Source organism: Hakea prostrata, chromosome 6 (assembly GCF_041222555.1).
Source record: "Hakea prostrata isolate BN-2017 chromosome 6, UWA_Hpros_2, whole genome shotgun sequence".
In the NCBI taxonomy this organism is placed as follows: Eukaryota; Viridiplantae; Streptophyta; class Magnoliopsida; order Proteales; family Proteaceae; genus Hakea; species Hakea prostrata.
The window spans coordinates 20,918,822-20,939,411 of NC_142605.1; the positions used below are offsets into that span (position 1 = coordinate 20,918,822).

The 20,590-nt window shown below is 39.5% G+C and overlaps 1 protein-coding gene across 1 annotated transcript; it reads left to right on the forward strand.

Annotated features, from left to right (window-relative positions):
* The first annotated feature begins 17,169 nt into the window (after window positions 1–17,169).
* HMT-1 (Homocysteine S-methyltransferase family protein) lies at window positions 17,170–20,069 on the forward strand. The gene is made up of 7 exons (XM_089158153.1): window positions 17,170–17,605; window positions 17,739–17,795; window positions 17,894–18,099; window positions 18,259–18,388; window positions 18,883–19,086; window positions 19,198–19,269; window positions 19,562–20,069. The coding sequence occupies exons 1-7, from the start codon at window positions 17,420–17,422 to the stop codon at window positions 19,703–19,705; spliced, it is 999 nt and encodes a 332-aa protein (XP_089014279.1). The 5' UTR covers window positions 17,170–17,419; the 3' UTR covers window positions 19,706–20,069.
* Window positions 20,070–20,590: the final 521 nt, after the last annotated feature.

Below are 20,590 nucleotides of genomic sequence, written 5' to 3' on the forward strand. Positions count from 1 at the left end.
ATACAATTCTCACTCCTGCAATTTTTTGTAATTTGTTCCTAGTAATGTGACATGTGAAAGTTGAATATTCAATAGTCCCAATTAAAACCCAACTAAGAATTGAATTTAATGAATCCTTAAAATTTCTCCAAATTTTGTCTCTCAACTGTCTTTGAAAAGTCGAATGCAGAGTGCGCCGCAGGTTGCGCAAGGTTGCACGTGATGATCGTTTGCACCAATTCTCTGACCAAGATTGGAAAGGTTTCTCTTGCGCGTGTACTGACCATATAATTGCATAGTTAGTAATCCCAATCGTGATGACTCCCCTATCACATTAGGTCAAGCTGAGCACAACTAGGTGGTTGCAGTAGGATGTTTGAGTTATGTACATGATAAGACCATTCAACCATTGATAAGGATCATAAATCTTAGTGGAGAAGTCATGGGTTCGACCCTTGTGGACGGCAAATGTAATATCCCCAAATATATATATATAAAGCTCATGTTCCAAAGTTAGTAAAATCACAAATTGCATTCAATGTCTTTGTACACATTTTCATAAACTATCCTCTTAGTAAATTGCAAAACAATGTCTGTATATGCATTTTCATTGGTACACGTTGTTGCAACTTGCATAGGTATAATATTTCTATGTACTTTAATGATCGACAAGGTCACAAATACTAAAACTTACTATCAGTCTCATATATCTATTTCTTCAAACAAGAGATAAATAGTCTTATTGTTGCTCTAAAATCTATCAGCTCCAGTTCAACTGTGGAGCATATCAACTTGAGACTTGTAGATCAAAGAAAACTTGTGAGAGCAGGCTGTCTCTGTGGAAAGGAAGCCGCTTCCAATGGTAACACAATTCCTCATGGAGATGAGTAAATTCCCGAAGAGGTCAATTACTCTTGGGTAGGTGGTGTGTGTGTGTGTGTGCGCGCTTAGCTTCGTTTCGCTTACCAAAAAAAGGTATATGCGACCGTTCTTATACCATAAAAAGATTCCATGAAGAAGATGGATGGCTTGACCGATTCCCATGGGGAGAACAAAGGCAAATGTTCGACTTGCTCGTATTTGAAGTAATTGGATTCAAGCATTCCTTAAGAATCTTGAAAATATATCTGTTAGAGACTGACTTCAGGATGTGACACGTTTCGCTTTGATCCCCTGACAAAATGGCTGGTAGCGATTCCCAGAAGAATTTTGGCCTATTGGTTTATCCCTTGATAAGCACAGATCATTAATGCATAAATACGGTGCATTAAATGCTAAATTTAATGCTTTAGCATGCGTATAGCTGTATAAGGATATCTTTTTATTCAAATATGATCTTGTCAACAAGTTGTGGTTGGGAGATGTGTTGAGTAATGTGTCTAGTGAATAATGGCTGCCAAGTGGTTGGGCCAGAAACCCTTTTCCCTAGGAGTGCCTAGGGAATAGTTAGGAGCCAATAGACTAGTCCAAAATCTGAATTTCGAGGAGAGCTAAGGGGCCAATCTGAAGACTGATTCCCAAGAAGAGCCATGCTGCTAGATAGAGGACTGAGCCAAACCAGGTTGATCCTAGTTCACATAGTCTGCACTCGTTCGAAAATCTCAAAAATAGTTTGATATAACACTTATATAGGAGCAGAGATGGATGCATGAGAGTGTTGGCATAGGCTACATTTCAATGCCTGAATGCTGACAATTTTTCTTTCTTTCTTTTTTTTTTTTTTTCCTTTTCATTTTTATGGGACTGATGTTTGCCCAGCCTAGGGGTGTCAACGGTGCGGTTTGGAGTGGTTTTGGGCTGAAAAAACCCCAGCCCAAACCAGCCCATTTAAAAGATAACGGTTTGGGTGCGGTTTGGATTCGGGTTGACTAACGGTTTGGCCTAATGGTTTGGATTCGGTTTGCCTAATGGTTTGGACTAAATTAAAAATCAATATTGAAATTTATTTTTATTTTTCCTCAACTCCAAATCCTAGTTTCTCACACACAAAAGTGAAAATGTGAAAGACTGAAACAAAAACAATGTTAACAATTAAGACTTAAGAGTTATCAATTAAGACTTTAAATTTTAAAATAATAAAACTAAATGAAATTTGAAAATTAAAAAGTTAAAACTTAAAACTTAAACGTGTTAAAGTTAAACACTCAACTACTCAAACTCAAGTCTCAAAGACTCAAAGTCTCAACAACCGACTGAAATTCAATAGGTCATTAATTACATCTAATATTTTAATTTTATTTATGTAAAAGGCTAACGGGCTGATGGGGCCGCACAGGGGTTGGCCCGGCCCAGCCCGAAACCTTTAGGGTTGAGGACCCTCAGCCCAATTACGGCCCATTAAGGATTGGTTCAGGCTGGTTCGGTCAGGTTTTAACGGTTCGGGTTGAAAATTGACACCCCTAGCCCAGCCCAATTTACGTGCACCTTGACTACATCCTTAAGGGGATATTTTTACATAAAATTTAAATATAAGGTGTGGCTTTATCCCTAACCTTGAGCGGATTGAGACTCTTGACCTCATATTGTGAGGTGTTGGTCTTTTGCCAACAAAGCCATCCCGTGAGATTAACTTGGATGAGATCGGATTGAGACTCTTGACCTCATATTGTGAGGTGTTGGTCTTTTGCCAACAAAGCCATCCCGTGAGATTAACTTGGATGAGATTTCATAAAATGCCTATATATATATATATATATATATATATATATATATATATATATAGAACCAATAGAAAGGGAGGGTAAAGAGATCATATAAGAATAGGCAATCATTCAAGATAGTTTATGAAAGCAATTAATTAATAGGTATTATCAAAGAAAGTGGACTAAATTACATGGAGACTCCTTGAAGTTTGCCCAAATGCCCCCTTATATTTCTATTATATACATCTAAAGCTCCTGTAAACTACTTGTTAGACTCAGTGCCACTCCATTAATTAGTGCATCTTTGTTAGTCACTAACAATTCCATCTCTACTTTATCATGCTCCTCTACACATCCATCTACCACAGCAACACCAAAATCCACATTGTCAAAGTGTTGAGTTGACAAAATCCATAGCATATTGAAGATTGTATTTACAACAGTGATCGACAATACCCAAGGACTATAGCTCCAACAGGTAGAAAATCTTCTGAAAACTCACTGTCTACTTAGAGGAATTCCTTGTTAGCCCACTGAGGATATATAGAGAGGTTATGGATTTTGTGTAATCATTGTATTGAATCATGCATGGTTTACTTCTTCCTTCAATGTCAACTTATCAGGATACTTTGAGATTTGAATTTCTTTCTTTTCTGATAGGTACCCCTTCAGAATAGATTAATTAAAGCTGGCCTGCTTGTATCTTTGCTAGGTTTATATTCGATATCTCACATAATCTAAATTCACTGGGTCCTCTATATACATAAAGTCCATGGTTGATAATTCGATATCTCATATAATCTCTTTAGCTTAGTAGTTAATATTGTTTACTAGATTGTACTTTCTTCTCCCCGTCCATGAGAAGGACAGGAGGTGGAATATACAAAACAAAGGACACTTTGTCTTTTCACGAGTGACTTATTTTATATTTATATTAAGGAAAATATCCATCAGATGTTTCCATTAATGTACTCTTACTTTAGAAGATTAGATTCTGAAAATAAGTTGCAATTATGTTACGAAATTTCATATAGTGATCACTCCATCATTAACAATTGCAACTTGCATGAATGATTTTTTCATATCAATCTTCAAGCTCATCAAGTGCCCCTTTGCTCCGTTAATCTAAGCTCATTAATGGGTTGTCAACATGGTTTAGTGCATGGTATCGGAATGGGTATAGTCAACAGAGAAATTGATACATTTAGTATCAGTGAATATGAAGGTTATTGGATCTATTTTGGATATATTTTCCCTTAAAGAGGTCAAATGACAAGCAACTCTAAATGTGTTCAAAGTGAAACAAATCTTGTCCCTCCTTAAACACAGGCATTAAGTGATACAAGCTAGTATTTGTTTATGATTTTCATTATATTTAAATTATGTATGTGTTGCTGCACAATTTTGTTCGTCCCTTCAGCCGGTTGAACCTGCAAGAATGAGCTCGACCGTGGAGGTCGAGTTTTCACCTCCGACGATCTAGTTAGGGATCCAACTAAGGAAGACAAGAAAGTAATGAACAATAATAATTCGAATAGTGATAATTATATTCAGCGTACCTTTCTCTTGTGTTCTCATACCTTTTTATAGCTTTTCTAAGTATGAGTTTGAGTTGGACTCAAACTTTAGTTAGGTTGCGATCTAAATCTTAGTCATTGAGTACTACTCAAACATGAGTAGTTGAGTCTTGACTGGATACCGATTCTTTGGCTAGAATCTTATTCAGATTTACCTTGCTATTCAACCTTTGTACTTATTCGACCGACCTTGACTTGGTCGGTTTAACTTGATCCGAACTGGTCGGACTAGGCTCAAAACGAACTGGTTTGATTCCGATCTGGTCGGACTGGGCTCAAACCGAACTGGTTCGGGTTTATTTATATTTCCTCATCATAAGCCCCCCAATCTCTTGTAGTCCGAGCTTTATCTTGTTCGGGCTTTAGAGATTTGGTGTTCGAACACGTTTTAGCTTCCGATCAATATAACTTTGGTTTTTTTACAATATCCAAATTGATTTAGGAGATCTTTAAGCCTGACGTCACCGACAAATTGCAGTTTCCGTAAAACGGGTATTGACGGCGCATGACTTTTGATATATCCACCTTTATGGACATGTGTCCAGGTACTTAAGGTCCCTTATGATCATGAGGGATTTTGAAAGACGTGAATTTGAACCATTTTTTGGTGCTTCATTTGGTCCCTTGGATCTGGATCGAATCATTTTGGTCGCTGGATAGAGGTGTTTTTGAAGACCATGGATTGGAATCTTCTGGAGAGGTACCTTGGCCTTCTTTTTTGGTCCATTGGATTGGGACTTCTTCAAAGGTAAAAACCTCTTTCTCTTCTTTTTCATTTTCACTTCTGTTTGTGAGTTTCTTTTCATCTGTGAAGACGAAGAGAGTTGCAGATTTTTCAGAAGACCTTCTAGGCCCTTTTTCGGTGTTCGTTCAGCAATTCCCTTCACAAGTAAGTTCGTATTCTCCTTCTGAATCTCTTGATGATTTTCATTTTTGCCTTCGTGTTGTATTCTGAATGTATTTTCTCTTCTTTTTTTTTTCCTTCCTTCCTTGGGCTCTGCTAGTCAGTTCTTCCATTTTTGCAACTGTAGCCTTAGTATAGACTCTTGTTTGTGATGGGTGTTAAGAAAAAGGCTTCTAGGCCTTCTAGAGCTTCCTCTATCCTACCCTCTTCTGGAAGCTCTTTTGTTTGTTCTGAGAACAGTGGAGCTTCTTCCTCTGGATATAGTGATACAGAGAGTGACACCTCTGTTGATCTGACCTTATCTCCTGGTGTTCGTCCGAACTTTCTTAGTGACGATGAGTTTAGGTCTTTAAGTATCCGAGCTCGGTTAAGTACTAATAGGAGAAGATGGTTAAGCAATCTTTCTCCATCCGAGCTTGCATTTGAGAGAACTCAACCTAGGACTTTCGAACATGAAGATTTTGATCCTAGTAGTTCGGGTCCCAGCTTTTTCTCTTCCGAGTTTACTGATCTGGAGCTTATTCGAGCAAGGTACGCTATACCTGATGATTTTGTGATCAGGGTTCCAGCCTCTCATGAATGCGCTCACCGACCTCCTCAGGGTGAGTTCTCTGTCTATGAAGATGCCTTTATCAGTGGATTTAGGCTTCTCGTGCACCCAGTCTTTGTGGATGTTCTTGAACACTTTGGGATGTGTCCAGGGATATTAGCGCCAAACAGTTGGTGTAACATAGTTTGTTTCTGGGGCTTCTATCGTCAAATTGAGGTCGGTGTGGTTCCGACCTTAAATTTATTCCTTCAATTCTTTATGCATAAGAAGCAAGAACAAAGTCGTTGGTTCTATCTCTCCAAGCGAACTTCTCTGCAATCTGGATGGGAGGGTAATTTTGTAGGATCAAGTACCCTTCCAACCAATACCAAGGGTTGGAGGTCCCGGCATTTCTTTGTTCGTTCCCCTTCTCTTCCCAGCTTTCCGATCTCCTGGCCCAAACAACCTAGGGAGGATTCAAATGCTATTCCTCCTTTTTCTCGTTCCGAACAGGAAGCAAGGGATCGAATTCGGATGATCCCCACTGAAGATCGGAACTTGCTTGCTGTGAATGGATATTGTCCGGAATATCCGAATATCCTTCATCATTGGGGGTTCTTGAGTGGTAAGAAGAATTTTTTTCTTTTGTATATTTGTTTCTTCATTATCATTTTTATAATTCCAAGTTATCTTACTCGGGAAAATGATGCAGTGATGGTCGGAGAAGATGATTTTGAGGAGGTTGCCTTTACTATGCTGAAAGTAGAGGAAAAGCATCCGACTAAATTGGATAAGGTTCCAGTCGGTCCTGTCTCTTCCCCCAAAGGGAAATCAGTCAGAGTTCGAAAGGAGAAACCTATCGACCTTCCTCCCCGTCCTTCAAAGAAAGTGTCCAGCTCAGGCGCTAGTTCTGAGAAGGCTTCAGATTCTGAGCCTCTTCCATCTTTGGGAGAGGATGTTTCTTTTAAGGACATCCCCAGCTCGGAGGCTAGAGCTTCAGGGTCATCCAACATTCTCCGACTTGATTGGTCATTAGATACTGGCTCTTCGGTATTTGATGGAACTTCTTCTGCCATCTCCCGAGTTGCTAATGAGTGGATGTCCGGAGTGCTTCTTCCTGCCGATATGGCTTATCTTGAGAAGTTCGGTCATCTCAAGGCCCATGCTATTACTGTCAGGTATGTGACGATCGACCATGTAGTTTTTTGGACGCTTCATCCCTTTTGTTAGTGTATTTTGACCAATCCTCCTTTTGGTTGTAGGATGGCTTGCGCTATGGTTCAATCTATAGGTCAAAGCATTCACTCAACTCGGGAGGATTACTTTGCTTTGCAGAAATCCGACCAATGGCTTAAGGAGTTGGAAGCTGAAGCGTAATCTTGGAAGACGAGCAAGGACTCTTTGATTGCTCAGGAAGCCGAGCTTTTCATCGAGGTTGCTGCCTTGAAGGGGAGGAATGAGGCTATAGAACTTGAGAAATCCTCTCTTCAAACTAGCTTGGAGGAGACCCAAGGTTCCTTGGTCGGCAAGGATGCTGAGATCTCTAGCCTTCGAGCCAAGTTAGAGAGCTCAAATCACCAAGTGGCCAAGCTGATGAAGGCAGTTGAGGAGAAAGCTCCTTGCGTCTTTGAAGATATCCCCAACGAGCTTCTCGTTGAGGTGATAAAGAAGTGGGTCAAGACGTCCAGCTGTAAGAAGTTCATGACCAAGGTTGCTGCGCTAGGGTACATTTATGCCCGGCGTCATGCCTACCAGGGTATCATTGCAGCCTTTAAGGACTTGGACTTGGAAAGGTTTAAAGATTTGATCGATCTTAGGATCTATGACGACCTTAAGATTCCTTGTCCTTCCTGGTGTGCTGCTCAGCCAAGGTTTCCTAAGCCTCAACCAGTTGAAGTGACTGAATTTCTAGACTCCAATTGGGATCCATTGCCCAAGGTTGCTAGTTCGGGAACCTCTACTTCAAAGAGTGGGTCCGTTCTAAAAAAACCAGAGAGCAAATCTTAGCATACTTTCTTGTAAACCCTGTTTATCAGTGTCTTGGAACTCTCTTAAGATTATGCTCTTGTCAGAGTCCTTTTTTGTATGGATGACTTTTTTTGGCTTTTCTTTATGCCATTTTGTAATCTCTAATTGTTCGGAATGGAATGGTTTATTTAATCTCCAAGGATATTTTGATCAATCGTTACCCCTGTCTTTCCGAACATAAAAGCTTGATTGTCCGTACATCTTGATAAAACAGATCTTTTTGTGCCTAAGGAGCTTAGGTCTTTTAACGCCTAAGGATCTTAGGTCTTATAGTGCCTAAGTAGCTTAGGTCTGACCCGCCGGTTTCTGCCTTAGGATCTTAGGGCTCTTTTTTGTGCCTAAGTATCTTAGGCTTTTTGTGCCTAAGTATCTTAGGGCTTTTGTGCCTAAGTAGCTTAGGGCTTGTCTTCCCGACCTTAGTAGGTCGGTTTATCTGCCTAAGGATCTTAAGGCTTTTTGTGCCTAAGTATCTTAGGGCTTTCCTCCCCCCCCTTAGTAGGGGCGCCCCTAAGGATCTTAGGGCTTTTTGTGCCTAAGTATCTTAGGGCTTTTTGTGCCTAAGTAGCTTAGGGCTTTTCTTCCCGACCTTAGTAGGTCGGTTTATCTGCCTAAGGATCTTAGGGCTTTTTGTGCCTAAGTATCTTAGAGCTTTTTATGCCTAAGGATCTTAGGTCTTTTCTTCCCGACCTTAGTAGGTCGGTTTATCTGCCTAAGGATCTTAGGGCTTTTTGTGCCTAAGTATCTTAGGGCTTTTTGTGCCTAAGTATCTTAGGGCTTTTTGTGCCTAAGTGACTTAGGTCTTTTTGTGCCTAAGTGACTTAGGTCTTGTCCTACCGACCTTAGCAGGTTGGTTTATCTGCCTAAGGATCTTAGGGCTTTTTGTGCCTAAGTGACTTAGGTCTTGTCTTCCCGATCTTAGTAGGTCGGTTTATCTGCCTAAGGATCTTAGGGCTTTTTGTGCCTAAGTGACTTAGGTCTTTTTGTGCCTAAGTACCTTAGGGCTTTTGTGCCTAAGTATCTTAGGGCTTTTTGTGCCTAAGTAGCTTAGGGCTTTTTGTGCCTAAGTGACTTAGGTCTTTTTGTGCCTAAGTATCTTAGGTTTTTTTGTGCCTAAGTATCTTAGGTTTTTTTGTGCCTAAGTAGCTTAGGTCTTGTCTTTCCTACCTTAGTAGGTCGGTTTATGAATTTTAACTCCTGTCTGTACTCCCCCGATCATCTTGGCTAGGTATTCTAGCTTGAGCTGTGATGATATGCAAAAACTTTATTCAATAGAGAAAAAAATTCATAATGTCTGAATCACGGACTATTGCGTGAATATCTAAACAATTTAAAGAAAACTGAAAAAATTCCAAAATTTGTTGAGGATTTAATACTATTGATAGTATTTTCTCAAGTTGTTTGAATTCCAGGTCCGAGGTATTAGTTGCCCGGTCTCTGGACCTCGCAGCTTGTATGCTCCCGGGGCAACTTGTTGTACTGCAATGTACGGTCCTTCCCAGTTTGGAGCAAGCTTTCCTTGATTTGTGGGATCAGAAGCAAATGATTTGCGGAGGACTAGATCTCCATGGAGATATTGTCGCGGTTTAACCCTTGCATTGTAATATGTTGCAATGCGTCATTGGTATTCCTCCAGGCGATATTGTGCTTTATCTCTGATTTCCTCAATGAAGTCTATATTTGCCTTCATTCCTTCAATGTTTGCTTCTTCATTGAATTCTTCTTCTTTGATAGATCCGACCTTAACTTCCACTGGAATCCGAGCTTCGACTCCATAAGCTAGTCGGAATGGAGATTCGTCGGTGGTCGTTCTGGCAGTAGTTCGGTAAGACCATAGTACTTTAGGTAACTCTTCTACCCTCTTCCTTTAGATTGGTCCAATCTTTTCTTCAATCCTTCAAGCATTGATCTATTAGTAACTTCTACTTAACCATTACTTTGTGGATATGCTACAGAAGACCAACGGTGTTCTATGCCTTGCTCTTTATCGAATCGTTCAAATTCAGCATTTTCGAACTGTTTATCGTGGTCGGTGATGATGATTTTTGGGATACCATACCGATACATGATATTATGTGTGACGAATTTTTTCATCTGGTCGGTATTGATGGATGCCACAGTGCTTCAGCCTCCACCCATTTAGTAAAGTAATCGATTGCCACCACCAGGTATTCTTTGCTCCCTGTGGCCTTTGGTAGTTTTCCTACGAGGTCTATCCCCCATCTAGAGAATGGAATTGGAGAGAGGGTTAATGTTAGAGGCATTGCAGGGGCATGAGGTATGTTGGCGTGTGCCTGTCACTTGTCACATTTGCGGACATGACCTTTTGAATCTTCTTGTAGTGTGGGCCAATAGTATCCTTGCCTTATTACCTTGTCTGCTAAGGCTCTGGCTCGTATATGACTTCCATAGTTTCCTTCATGAATTTCTTTTAGGATGACAGCTGCCTCTGGAGCCCCTACTCATCGTAACAATAATCGGGTTAGAGACTTTTTGTATAACTTGTCGTTTCTGACGGTGTATCTGACTGCTCTTTGCTTTATAGTTCTAGCTTCTTTTGGATCTTCTGGTAGTAAATCACTTTCCAGATAATTGATTATTGGAGTCATCCAACCGTGCTCGGTCTGTATGTGCATCTGGTCGGTCAGACTGATGCTTGGAAACTGTAGCTCTTCCATATATACGACTGGGTCTGCATCCATTTCATTTGTAGCCAATCTAGATAGGGCATCTGCCTGCTCATTTTCTGCTCTAGGGACTTGTTGGATTTGGATGTCTTTGAAGCATTGTCTGTATTGGTTGACCATGGTCAGATATTTGGTCATCCTCTTTTCTTTTGCTTCATATAGCCCGTTTACTTGATTCACAATTAGTTGTGTGTCCGCTTCGACTTCGATGTTTTGAATATCAAGGGCTTTTGCTATACGAAGACCTGCTATTAATGCTTCGTATTCTGCTTCATTGTTTGATGCCCTGAATTGGAAGTGTAGTGCATATCGTATTTGGAATCCTCCTGGGCTTATTAGGAGCAAACCCGCTCCACTCCCCTGTGCGTTGCTAGAACCATCCACCGAGAGTATCCATCTTTTGATACTTTCGGAAGCGGCCTCTTCTTCTTGCTCATGCTTTGGTTCAGAAGTTTCAAGGATGAAATCGACTAGGACCTGTGCTTTAATAGCTAGTCTTGGTCGGAACTCAATCTGATGCTCACTTAGCTCAACTGCCCATGATACCAGTCTTCCGGCCAAGTCTGGTCGGTGCAGTATTTTCTTTAGGGGGAAGTTTGTTAATACTGCGATAGGATGTGACTGAAAATATGGCCTCAGTTTTCTAGCTGCTATGACCAGGGCCAAAGTTTGCTTGTCCACCTCTGGATATCTTGTTTCAGCGTCAAGGAGTACATGGTTCACGTAATAAATGGGGTTTTGCTGTTTTCCTTCATCTTGCACTAGTACTGCGCTAACGGCCAGTGGCGAAGTTGCCAAGTAGATGATTAGTTCCTTTCCTGTGGTCGGCCATACGAGCAGGGGTGGAGTAGTTAGCTTTTCTTTCAAATGCTCGAAAGCTTGTTGACACTCCTCAGTTGGGCCACCGAACACAGTAAATATTGGTGGTCGTTTTTTATCATCACCTCCTTCCCGTGGTCGGGACTTGTTTAGGCGTCCTTCTCTGCCTGGAGATCTATACCTTTTCTTACCCCCTTCTACTTGCTTTTGATCAAGTTGGGTAGGTCGGAGGTATTTTGTGAGCTGCCCTTGAGAGATGATCCTGTCAACTTCTGCTTTTAGTTGTCGGCAGTCATCCGTCCAGTGTCCATGTTCTTTGTGAAACTCGCAATGTTTGCTTTTATCACGATTTCCTGGACGAGAGTGTATCTTATCGGGCCACTGGAGAATTCCTCGATCTTTAATTTGCATTAGGATTTCCGATTTCCTCATAGCTGGTGACCCTTCCCGTTCAGGTCGACCATCCCTGGTTGGGTCTATGGTCGTTCTTCTGATGGGTTGGTTTTTTTCTTTGTGTGTTCTTGCCTCAGTGGTTGGATGCTCCTTCTTTCAAGATTCAATTTTTTTTTATATCTCTGCTTGTTTGTGGCATCATTCTTTGAGATCATCATACGTTTTAGGCATGTCAAGCAAAAGTCTCTCAAGTAGGCCTTCATGGCTGAATCCTTGGTACAAATTGGTACAAGGCGTGGAAGGCTATCTTTTCATCCAGATTTTCAATCTGCATGATCAGATTATTGAATCTTGCAAAGAAATCTCAAGTGAACAAGGTGCAGTAGTGAATATGGAGTACCATATAACCCAAGAATAAGGTGATTATGTAATCATGGTGTGGAAGAATGCCACAATACGTAGCCAAAGGTTTGACAAGCATTTCCCAGAATCCCAGTTCCCACTACCTGTGTTGCAAGCTCCATAGTGCTTCTACTGAATCTTCGATCTGTTGCCACTTTCTCTCCCATAGCACCCAACTTGCTGTCTCCATCTCTATGAGAAGCAAACCGAATCTTACCTACTTCTGTTCTAGTGGCTCTTCCCGTCACTTAGCAAGTCAAAGGTGGAGCACCATGGTTGACTTACGTGGATACGGTTTAGTGGTGGGGTACGTTCTGATCAAGGTGATCTAATGGTTGTTTCCAATGTCAACCTCCTCAATAACTGATCCATCAAAACGAATCATTAATTACTTGAAAAACTTCTAAAACAAACCCGGCGGGCCCTTTTCAAGCTCATGGTCCAAAAATGGAAGAAAGAAGAGAAAAGTATGAAAGAGTGGTGGTTCAAATTCAGGACCTCATTGCTTTAGTATCTCTATTTAAATAGAAGACTGTCACCATTACGTGACAAGCGTGTCCACCCATACGATCTTGTTAATATTATTGAATTTCTTTAAGAATTAATTATATATACTTTTTCTGAACTCAAAAAAATATTATGTATATTTTTCTAGTTGGATATATTTTTGGATGGAGTTTTACAACATCATAGTAAATGTATAAACAAAGCAATTCAAATATTGATCTCAATTTTATCAAATTTCCTCAAAAGAGTTCTGTCGACAAGTCTACAATTATGGAAGGCTCGTCAATATGATAAAAAGAAATAATCAAATATTGATTTAAATTCAAATTCACCTTCAACAGCTAAGACCAACAAATATGATAGTCTTTGATAAAGATCTTAACTACAAAGCAACCAATATCTTGGAACATAAAGAAGGTAAATTGTTTCCTAGCTTCTATGATGCAACTTGATTCATTAAGGGATGTGAGAGGGTAGGAATGAGAATCAGCATTTAGAACCCTAGAAATTAGAATAAGATGGTAAGTAAACCGTCCTGACAAAACAGAACTTAGAACCACCCTAAACTCGCCCTTCAAGAATGGACCAAGACAGCTTAACCTCATAAGCAAACCAACCGGACCTCGCAGCAGGTTGGATTGGCAAAAACTAATTCCGCTGTAACTTATAAGCTTGGCTTTGGGCTGAGGAGTTGATGGGCCGAGCCCATTTAAAGCCCTTTTAATTTGTGGGAATATACTATGACAAATCTGCAAAGCTAGAAATGAGGCCCATTACAATGGTACCCATGTCTCTCTTGACTCAACATGGCAGAAGAATACATTTTCCCATTAAATGTTTGGTCCCCGTTTTATTGTTTTTCACATTTTTTTTCACAAAATTTTTACATATTTTATAAGATTTCAAAAAAGTATTGGGTTGGAAAAGTTAATATGTCACTTTACCAAACAAGCTCTGTCTGCTTTCCTATTTCATGAACCAAACAAATCATACTTTTGTGATTTTATGAAAAAAATTATTTTTTCAAACTTTTTCCCATCACTTTTTTCTCACCCCACCTTTATTCAGCAAATAAACAAGAACTAAAAGAGTTTGTTCAGTTGGCAAAGACCAAGGCCTCATACTATAAGGTCAAGAGTTTGAACCCTCTCACGGCTAAGGATGAAGATTTGTCATATATTTTAATGGGATAATTACTATTGCCCTTATACTTTGATTTTATTATTAATCAAACATCATTCTTTATAAAATTACTATTGCCCCCCTCACTTCTAAGGGTGTTAAGTGGCTATTAACATCAAATATAAAATGTCTATTTTGCCCTTCATTAAAATTAAGAAGTAAAAAATATGGCAATACCCTCATTTATAAAAACTATATTGAATGTCAATTATATCCTTAAAATCTTATATTTTAAAAAGGTAATTTTCATCTGGACCCCCGAAGTTTGATCTATGTCATTTTTCGTCCAAAGAAATGGATATTTTGCATCTACCTCTCCTAAGGTATCCAATAAGGTTAATTAAGGACAAATTGTGCTTTTTATGACCAAAATACCCTTATATCGATTATTCTGTAAGATTTGCATTATATCATCACAATTAAATCCAACGGTGAGAATAAAAAAAGGTATTTACATCTTATAAATTTATGAATTATTAATCTTTGAATGTAAAAAAGATTAAATCTTTAAACCCTAAATGTTTCATCTTTTTAACACCCATCCCCACCACTACCACCACCGTCACCGCCACCTCCAAAGCCCAGGAAGCAGATTATAACAGGGGCCGTGGGGTACTACCAACTTGTCCAAACTTCAACAATGAAATCCGACTTCCCTTCTTTCTATTCTTCTTCTTCTCTCCTCTTTGATTAGTTCTCTTCTAACTTCTTAATTTTCTTTCACAAACTCAAAATCTTCAAGAAGCAGCCATGGGGGAAGAAAGCGAGGAAGAACATCAAATTCAGTCTCCATTGCTCGCAAACCTTCCATTACAACTCCCATCATCACCTTCTTCAAATGGGCAGCTCTACAAGAGAACTGGTTCATCTTCTTCCCCTTCTTCATTACCCAATTGTTATTCTACTTTGCTTTTGTCACTTTCTTCTGGTCGGAAATACAGTTTGTTTGGCCTCTAAAGTATCCCTTGACTCCTGATTTGCATCAGGATTTTCGACCTTCTAGTATTTAAGGGAGTAAATATCCCTTCTGACTGCTTTACTGGATTAGGCCGACCACCCTCACTCGGGCTATTTTGCAGTGGTTTTTCTTTGTTCGTCCTCGATTCATTGGTTGGCTCCTTTTTTCAAGACTCTAGAGTTTCTGAGATTTCTGCCTGTTTGTGACACCGCTCAAGCAACTCTGCATATGTTTCGGGCATATCTAGCAAGAGATGTTCGGGTAGTCCTTCATGAGTTAGCCTCTGGTATAGTGTGTGAAAGGCTATCTTCTCATCTAAATTCTCGATTTGGATGGTTAGATTGTTGAACCTTTGGAGATAACTTCTGACTGACTCTGCTCGACCCTGTTTGATGGAGAACAAGGTGTCTTCCCTTTTCTTGGTACTTACTCTACTCTGAAAGCGTGACAGGAATACTCGACCTAAATGGTCGAAGTTCTTGATTGAGCTGTTTTGGAACCCCATAAACCACTCAGATGCTACTCCAATCAACGACGCGGGAAATATCCTGCACATTGCAACTTCACTATGACGGTATAAGGACATAACAGATTTGTAATGCATAATATGATGTCTTGGACATCTTGTTCCATCAAACATGGTGAAGGTCGAACACTTGAAGTTCTTTGGTATCTCTACCCGAATCTTTCAATTTCTTCAATTTTTCATTGAGTTCTTCGAATTGCTTGTTGACATAGTCTACGTGCTAAACAAGAACTCCCTTATTGTTTTTTACTTGATGCTCGGCGGTGTGACGACTACTACTTTGTCGATCCTCTTGCTCATAACCTGGAGGAGGGTCCTTAGACGCTACCTCTCTTAGTGCTCGTGATTTTTCTCCGACCTTTTCTTTTCCTTTGTCCTAATTTCTCTGGGATGGTCTTGCTGAGTGGTCAAGCATTGATGCTAGAACTTCTTTTTTCTTTGGTGGTCAACCCTCTCTGGTTTCATCAGGGTTAATTAAATTAACTTAGTGACCAGCTTCTAGGGTGACGTACTGGAAAATGCTCATCCTAACCAATTCGTTCAGGCTCAAGATTTGCTTACGGAGCTCATTGAACTGATATATAGTAACAAATTGGTTAGATTGCTTTGGAAGGATATCACGATGAGGAATTTTCGTGATCCCTAGGGAAACGTTCCCTGTATTAATTTCTTGTTTGCCTTTGCTGGACTCCTCCTTGACCACACTCCCATATCTGGTTTGTATCATGACTTCTTGATGTATTTCCCATAGACGGCGCCAATGTTGTTGCAGAATCCCGTTCCACCTGATCGAACGTACAAACCCTGCAAAAACGTGCTCTACCGGGGTGGTTGAGTATCATCTCCGACGAGCAAGTCAATTTCCTTCTCTATCCACAGAACAGACTATTCTTATGTAAATCTTGAAGCTATTGGAATAACTCAAAATTGCATACATTCACTTGGTGATGATGCCAATTTTTATAGCTACTTGGGGGCGGTTACATGTTGTACTCTGTGTTTAGAATCGTAATAGGGTTCTGTCTCTCTAGAGTTAGTTGAACTCTACTCGAACAATGTTGATAGGATTTTGATATGGACTTTTAGTCCCATCTTCGTGATTTCTCATTCTTATCTTTATACAAGAGCTGGTTGTGATTAAAAGACTTGATGCGAGGTCGACTCGATTCAATCTTGGTTTTGTCCATGCTCGGGTTAGGTTGTAGCAGTTTGGTCAAACCACTATGTTCGACCACTTTGTATGTTGGGTTTGACCACAACACCCCCAAACAAAATTTTCATTGATGGCCGACTGCGTAATTGGTACATTACTGCTATTCACGTAGCAACCAAGTTTTTTTTTTTTTTTTTGATAGCATAGCAACCAAGTTTCATTTGACTTGAAAAGTTTTTAAATAAATAAGAAATGTAAGGTAGGGCAGGTGCACCAACTATTTGATGTTTTAGTTTGCAGTGTTTTTCCCAGTCAATTCTCTTCTTTTACTAAAATTTATTTTTTATTAAAACTTATTTGAATGAAAGTGTCTTGTTTTTCCCAGTCAATTCTCTTCTTTTACTAAAATTTATTTGAATGAAAGGGTCCTTTCTAATTTTCTTACTCGCGGTACAAGAAATTTCTCTCATAATCGAGTTTGGTGGATTCACCTACCTCCTTTATTGCAAATAATTCTATGCTCAGCTCATGCCTTTCTTGATGCTTTCATTCAATGAATTTCTATTTGACCAAAAAAAATAAAAATCAGCAATCTCCAACCTTTGATTTTGACTTTAAATTCCTCTCTTCCCTTCTTTCATTTTTTGTTTTATTTAATTCACAAAATTATTGAAAATGTGGATTTAAAAACTGAATAATAAGCACACAAAAAATTCCTTGTCAAGAAAATGGTTTGTAATTTCGGTATCAGTGACTCAGTGTCATGGATGCGTAATATGGAAAAAGGGCCAAATATGACAACAACAAAATTGCTTTTTTTCAATGGTTATATTGTTGTCATAAGTCATAACAGCAAGTTTAGTACTTCTATTGGTGAGCCTGCCAATTCTCAATCCAGTGTTCATAATCTCATTGTGAATTTCAACAAAGTTGGTAACTGAATATTGAACCGGGACACTATTTGGTCTCCATTCACATTTAAATTTCAACCTTATTGCATCCCGATTCAATGCTCATCCGATTGACACAATTCACGCCACCCTAATGCCCAAATTACTATATAAGTTCGATGTTGCATTTGCATACTGAGAAAGATCTCTGGAAGCGCTATTGGATCGAGAGAGACAGAGAGCCCAATGGGGCTAGGGAAGACGACGGACTCTCCAAAGCAGACATTGCTAGAAGATTTGATAAGGAGGACAGGTGGGCACGTTGTGATCGATGGAGGTCTCGCCACTCAGCTTGAGAAGCACGGTGCAGACATCAACGACCCTTTATGGAGCTCTCTTTGCCTTGTCAAAAACCCTCATATTATCAAACGGGTTTGTTAATTGCTCCTTTATTTGTTTCCGATCTCTGTTTGTAGTATTACACAAACTAATGGGTTCTTGATTCCACAAACTATCAATCAATCATGTCTTCTTTCTTACCCAAGAAAGAAAATTTTTGATTCAGGTTCATTTCGAATACCTTGAGGCCGGCGCAGATATACTGTTGACTTCGTCCTATCAGGTTAATTTGGGCACTCATGTTATCTTCGTATTGCTTTCTCCTGTCTTTCAGATTAATGCTTCAATTAACTTCTGGGTTTCTGGGTACCAATGCTGCAGGCGACAATACCAGGATTTTTGTCTAAGGGACTATCTATTGAAGAAGCAGAAATGATTCTCCAAAGGAGTGTCATGTTAGCGCTAGAAGCTCGTGATAAGTTCTCGGCTGATGCACAAGAGATTCCGGAGCGCACATCTAACCGGGCTCTGGTAGCTGCCTCTATCGGAAGCTATGGGGCTTACCTTGCAGATGGTTCAGAGTACAGGTACTTACTGATGTCTCATTATTTTGTACAACTTATCCTAGATTTCTGCTAATCACAGGTTAATCACATTTGTAATTCCCTATTTCAATCTTCTTTTATCTGTTTGGCTTTACTGGAGTTGATAATTGAGTTAGATGTTTCTTTGCCCTCTAAATATAGTGGGAATTATGGACCAGATGTGAACTTGGAGAAGTTGAAGGATTTCCATCGTCGGAGATTGCAAGTTCTTGTGGAGGCAGGTCCGGACTTGCTTGCATTTGAAACCATACCCAATAAACTTGAAGCTCAGGTGTGCATTGTTCCCTCATTTAGGCTTGGTTTCTCTATGTAGCATTTACTCTGGTGTCAAGTTCCGCACATGTTAACCAACTTCTGAAAGCTTAATCCTGCTTCACATAACCGGCATATCATGAAATTATTTCCAGCATTTTCTTCAGACATTGTATTTTTCCAGTTGATTCTTTTCTGTGTAGTAAATCAACTATCAGACTTGATAGCTATCTCCATGAACATTTGGTTGATTAATTCAGATATGTTAGCCTTGCTTCTGTAAACAGTCAGCATGGTTACTAGTTCATAGCTTTTGTTGGATAACATATTTATATTATGTCCACGGGCTTACAATGTTATCTTGATTTTGATCTGTGAAATGAAAGTGGGAAGAGTCAGGGCTCGTTTCTCTAGCAATCTAATTCTTTCGACTCCTTTTTGAAAAAGAAAAGAAAAGATGTACCTTTGCTAGCTTATGAAAAGCTCACAGCATATATAACATGGTTTCTACAGGCCTGTGTTGAGCTACTTGAAGAAGAAAAAGTCCAAATCCCATCTTGGATCTGCTTCAGCTCTGTGGATGGTGAGCATGCACCCTCTGGGGAAAGCTTTGAGGACTGCCTTGATATAATAAATAAAAGTGATAAAGTGAATGCAGTTGGGATAAATTGTGCCCCTCCCCAGTTCATGGAAGGCCTAATTTGCAAGTTTAAGAAGGTAATGAGCAGTAAGTTTTACTATGGATTAGTTCTTGTCTATTTATGCATCTCTTAAGATTGTCACTTCTAGAATTTAGTTTTGACATTGCATTTTTCTTTTTTTTTCCAGTTTACTGACAAACCAATAGTGGTTTATCCCAATAGTGGAGAGGTGTGGGATGGCAGAGCAAAGAGATGGCAGGTGAGTGCCAAAGTGGCATTAGTGTTCTTGTTCTTTCTTCTGTTCGAACTCTGTTCCCTCATCCACTGTGGTAAATCGAATGGTATACCAGTAATTTTGATATGCCTACATTTTCACTATGCTGTGTTACCATTTATCTAGTTCTTAACCACGCTTTAATACTCCTCCAATTACCGATCAATCATCTGTCTAGTTAACTCATTCAGATCAATAGCTGATAGAGGATTCTCTTTCTAATATAAATTTACTGTGTCCTGCCTATTAGTTCCTTATTGTGGTTTCAACTTTACAGCCTTCAGAGTGTTTTGACGATGACATGTTCAAATTGTATGCAACAAGATGGTGTGATTCAGGGGCCACACTCATTGGAGGATGTTGCCGGACAACCCCTTCCACCATTAGAGCTATCTCAAAGGTTCTCAAAGGAAGATCATGAACATTATTATTTCTTGACAGGGTACTTTTTCAGTTGTGAATCAGCTGGGAAAAGGCTTTGTTGACTGAGACGTTTAGGAAATTTATTATTCTAACGGTTCCCCGCTCTCCTGCCCCCACCCATCAAGTAATTGTAGTTTCAGAAATTGTATTCTGCGTGAAAATGTTCCAGATCCCTTATCTTGTCTGTTTGATTGAAGGTGAACTATAATTTCACTCCTGTATTTCACCGTAAACAATGTGCAGACCAAGAATTTTGAAAAACATACTTTAGTTTACAATCAGGAAGGTTTTGCAAGCTTAATCTGACAAGGTTAGACATCAAAAGACTGTACATTGAAGGGCTTTCATCTCTTCAATTTTGTGATTTTTCTCTGCTTGGAAAAGATTTCTTGCGAACCGTTGAGACCCCAAGAATTATTCTTGGGGAACAAAGATTTTTAAGTATATATATAAGATAGATGATTCAACATTTCATCTGAAATGGGAAAACAACATTGTGGTAAGACAGATTGCATGCTTTCTGAGTTTTCACGAATATTTTGGAGATAGAACCTGCTATGAAGGTGGCACTCGAATTTTATTACTCTTGAAAATACGTTTAGTAGTGGTTTTTTTGCCCTTATCTTTTGACATTCTTGACGTCTGGAGACACCTTCGTCGGATGTAAAATTCAGACTCCACATGCTTTGGCGTGGTGCTTAGACTACTTCATGGCTAGCTGGAAACATTCTTCCTCAATCATTTACAAAATGGCAAAGTCTCATGGACACCCTTCTACTTAAAATTAAGGTAAATCTATACTGTACTTGCTTTTAGAACCACAATCAACTTCTCTGTGAATGCTGTTTTTCATCTCTAAGTTTTGAAAGGTATTCCTGTGTGT

Bases quoted from the DNA above. Each gene is read 5' to 3' on its own strand.
- HMT-1 (XM_089158153.1), top strand. From the start codon at position 17,420: ATGGGGCTAGGGAAGACGACGGACTCTCCAAAGCAGACATTGCTAGAA. The intron at 19,087-19,197 runs GTAATGAGCAGT...TTTTTTTTCCAG, and splicing joins TAATTTGCAAGTTTAAGAAG to TTTACTGACAAACCAATAGT. The intron at 19,270-19,561 runs GTGAGTGCCAAA...TCAACTTTACAG, and splicing joins GCAGAGCAAAGAGATGGCAG to CCTTCAGAGTGTTTTGACGA.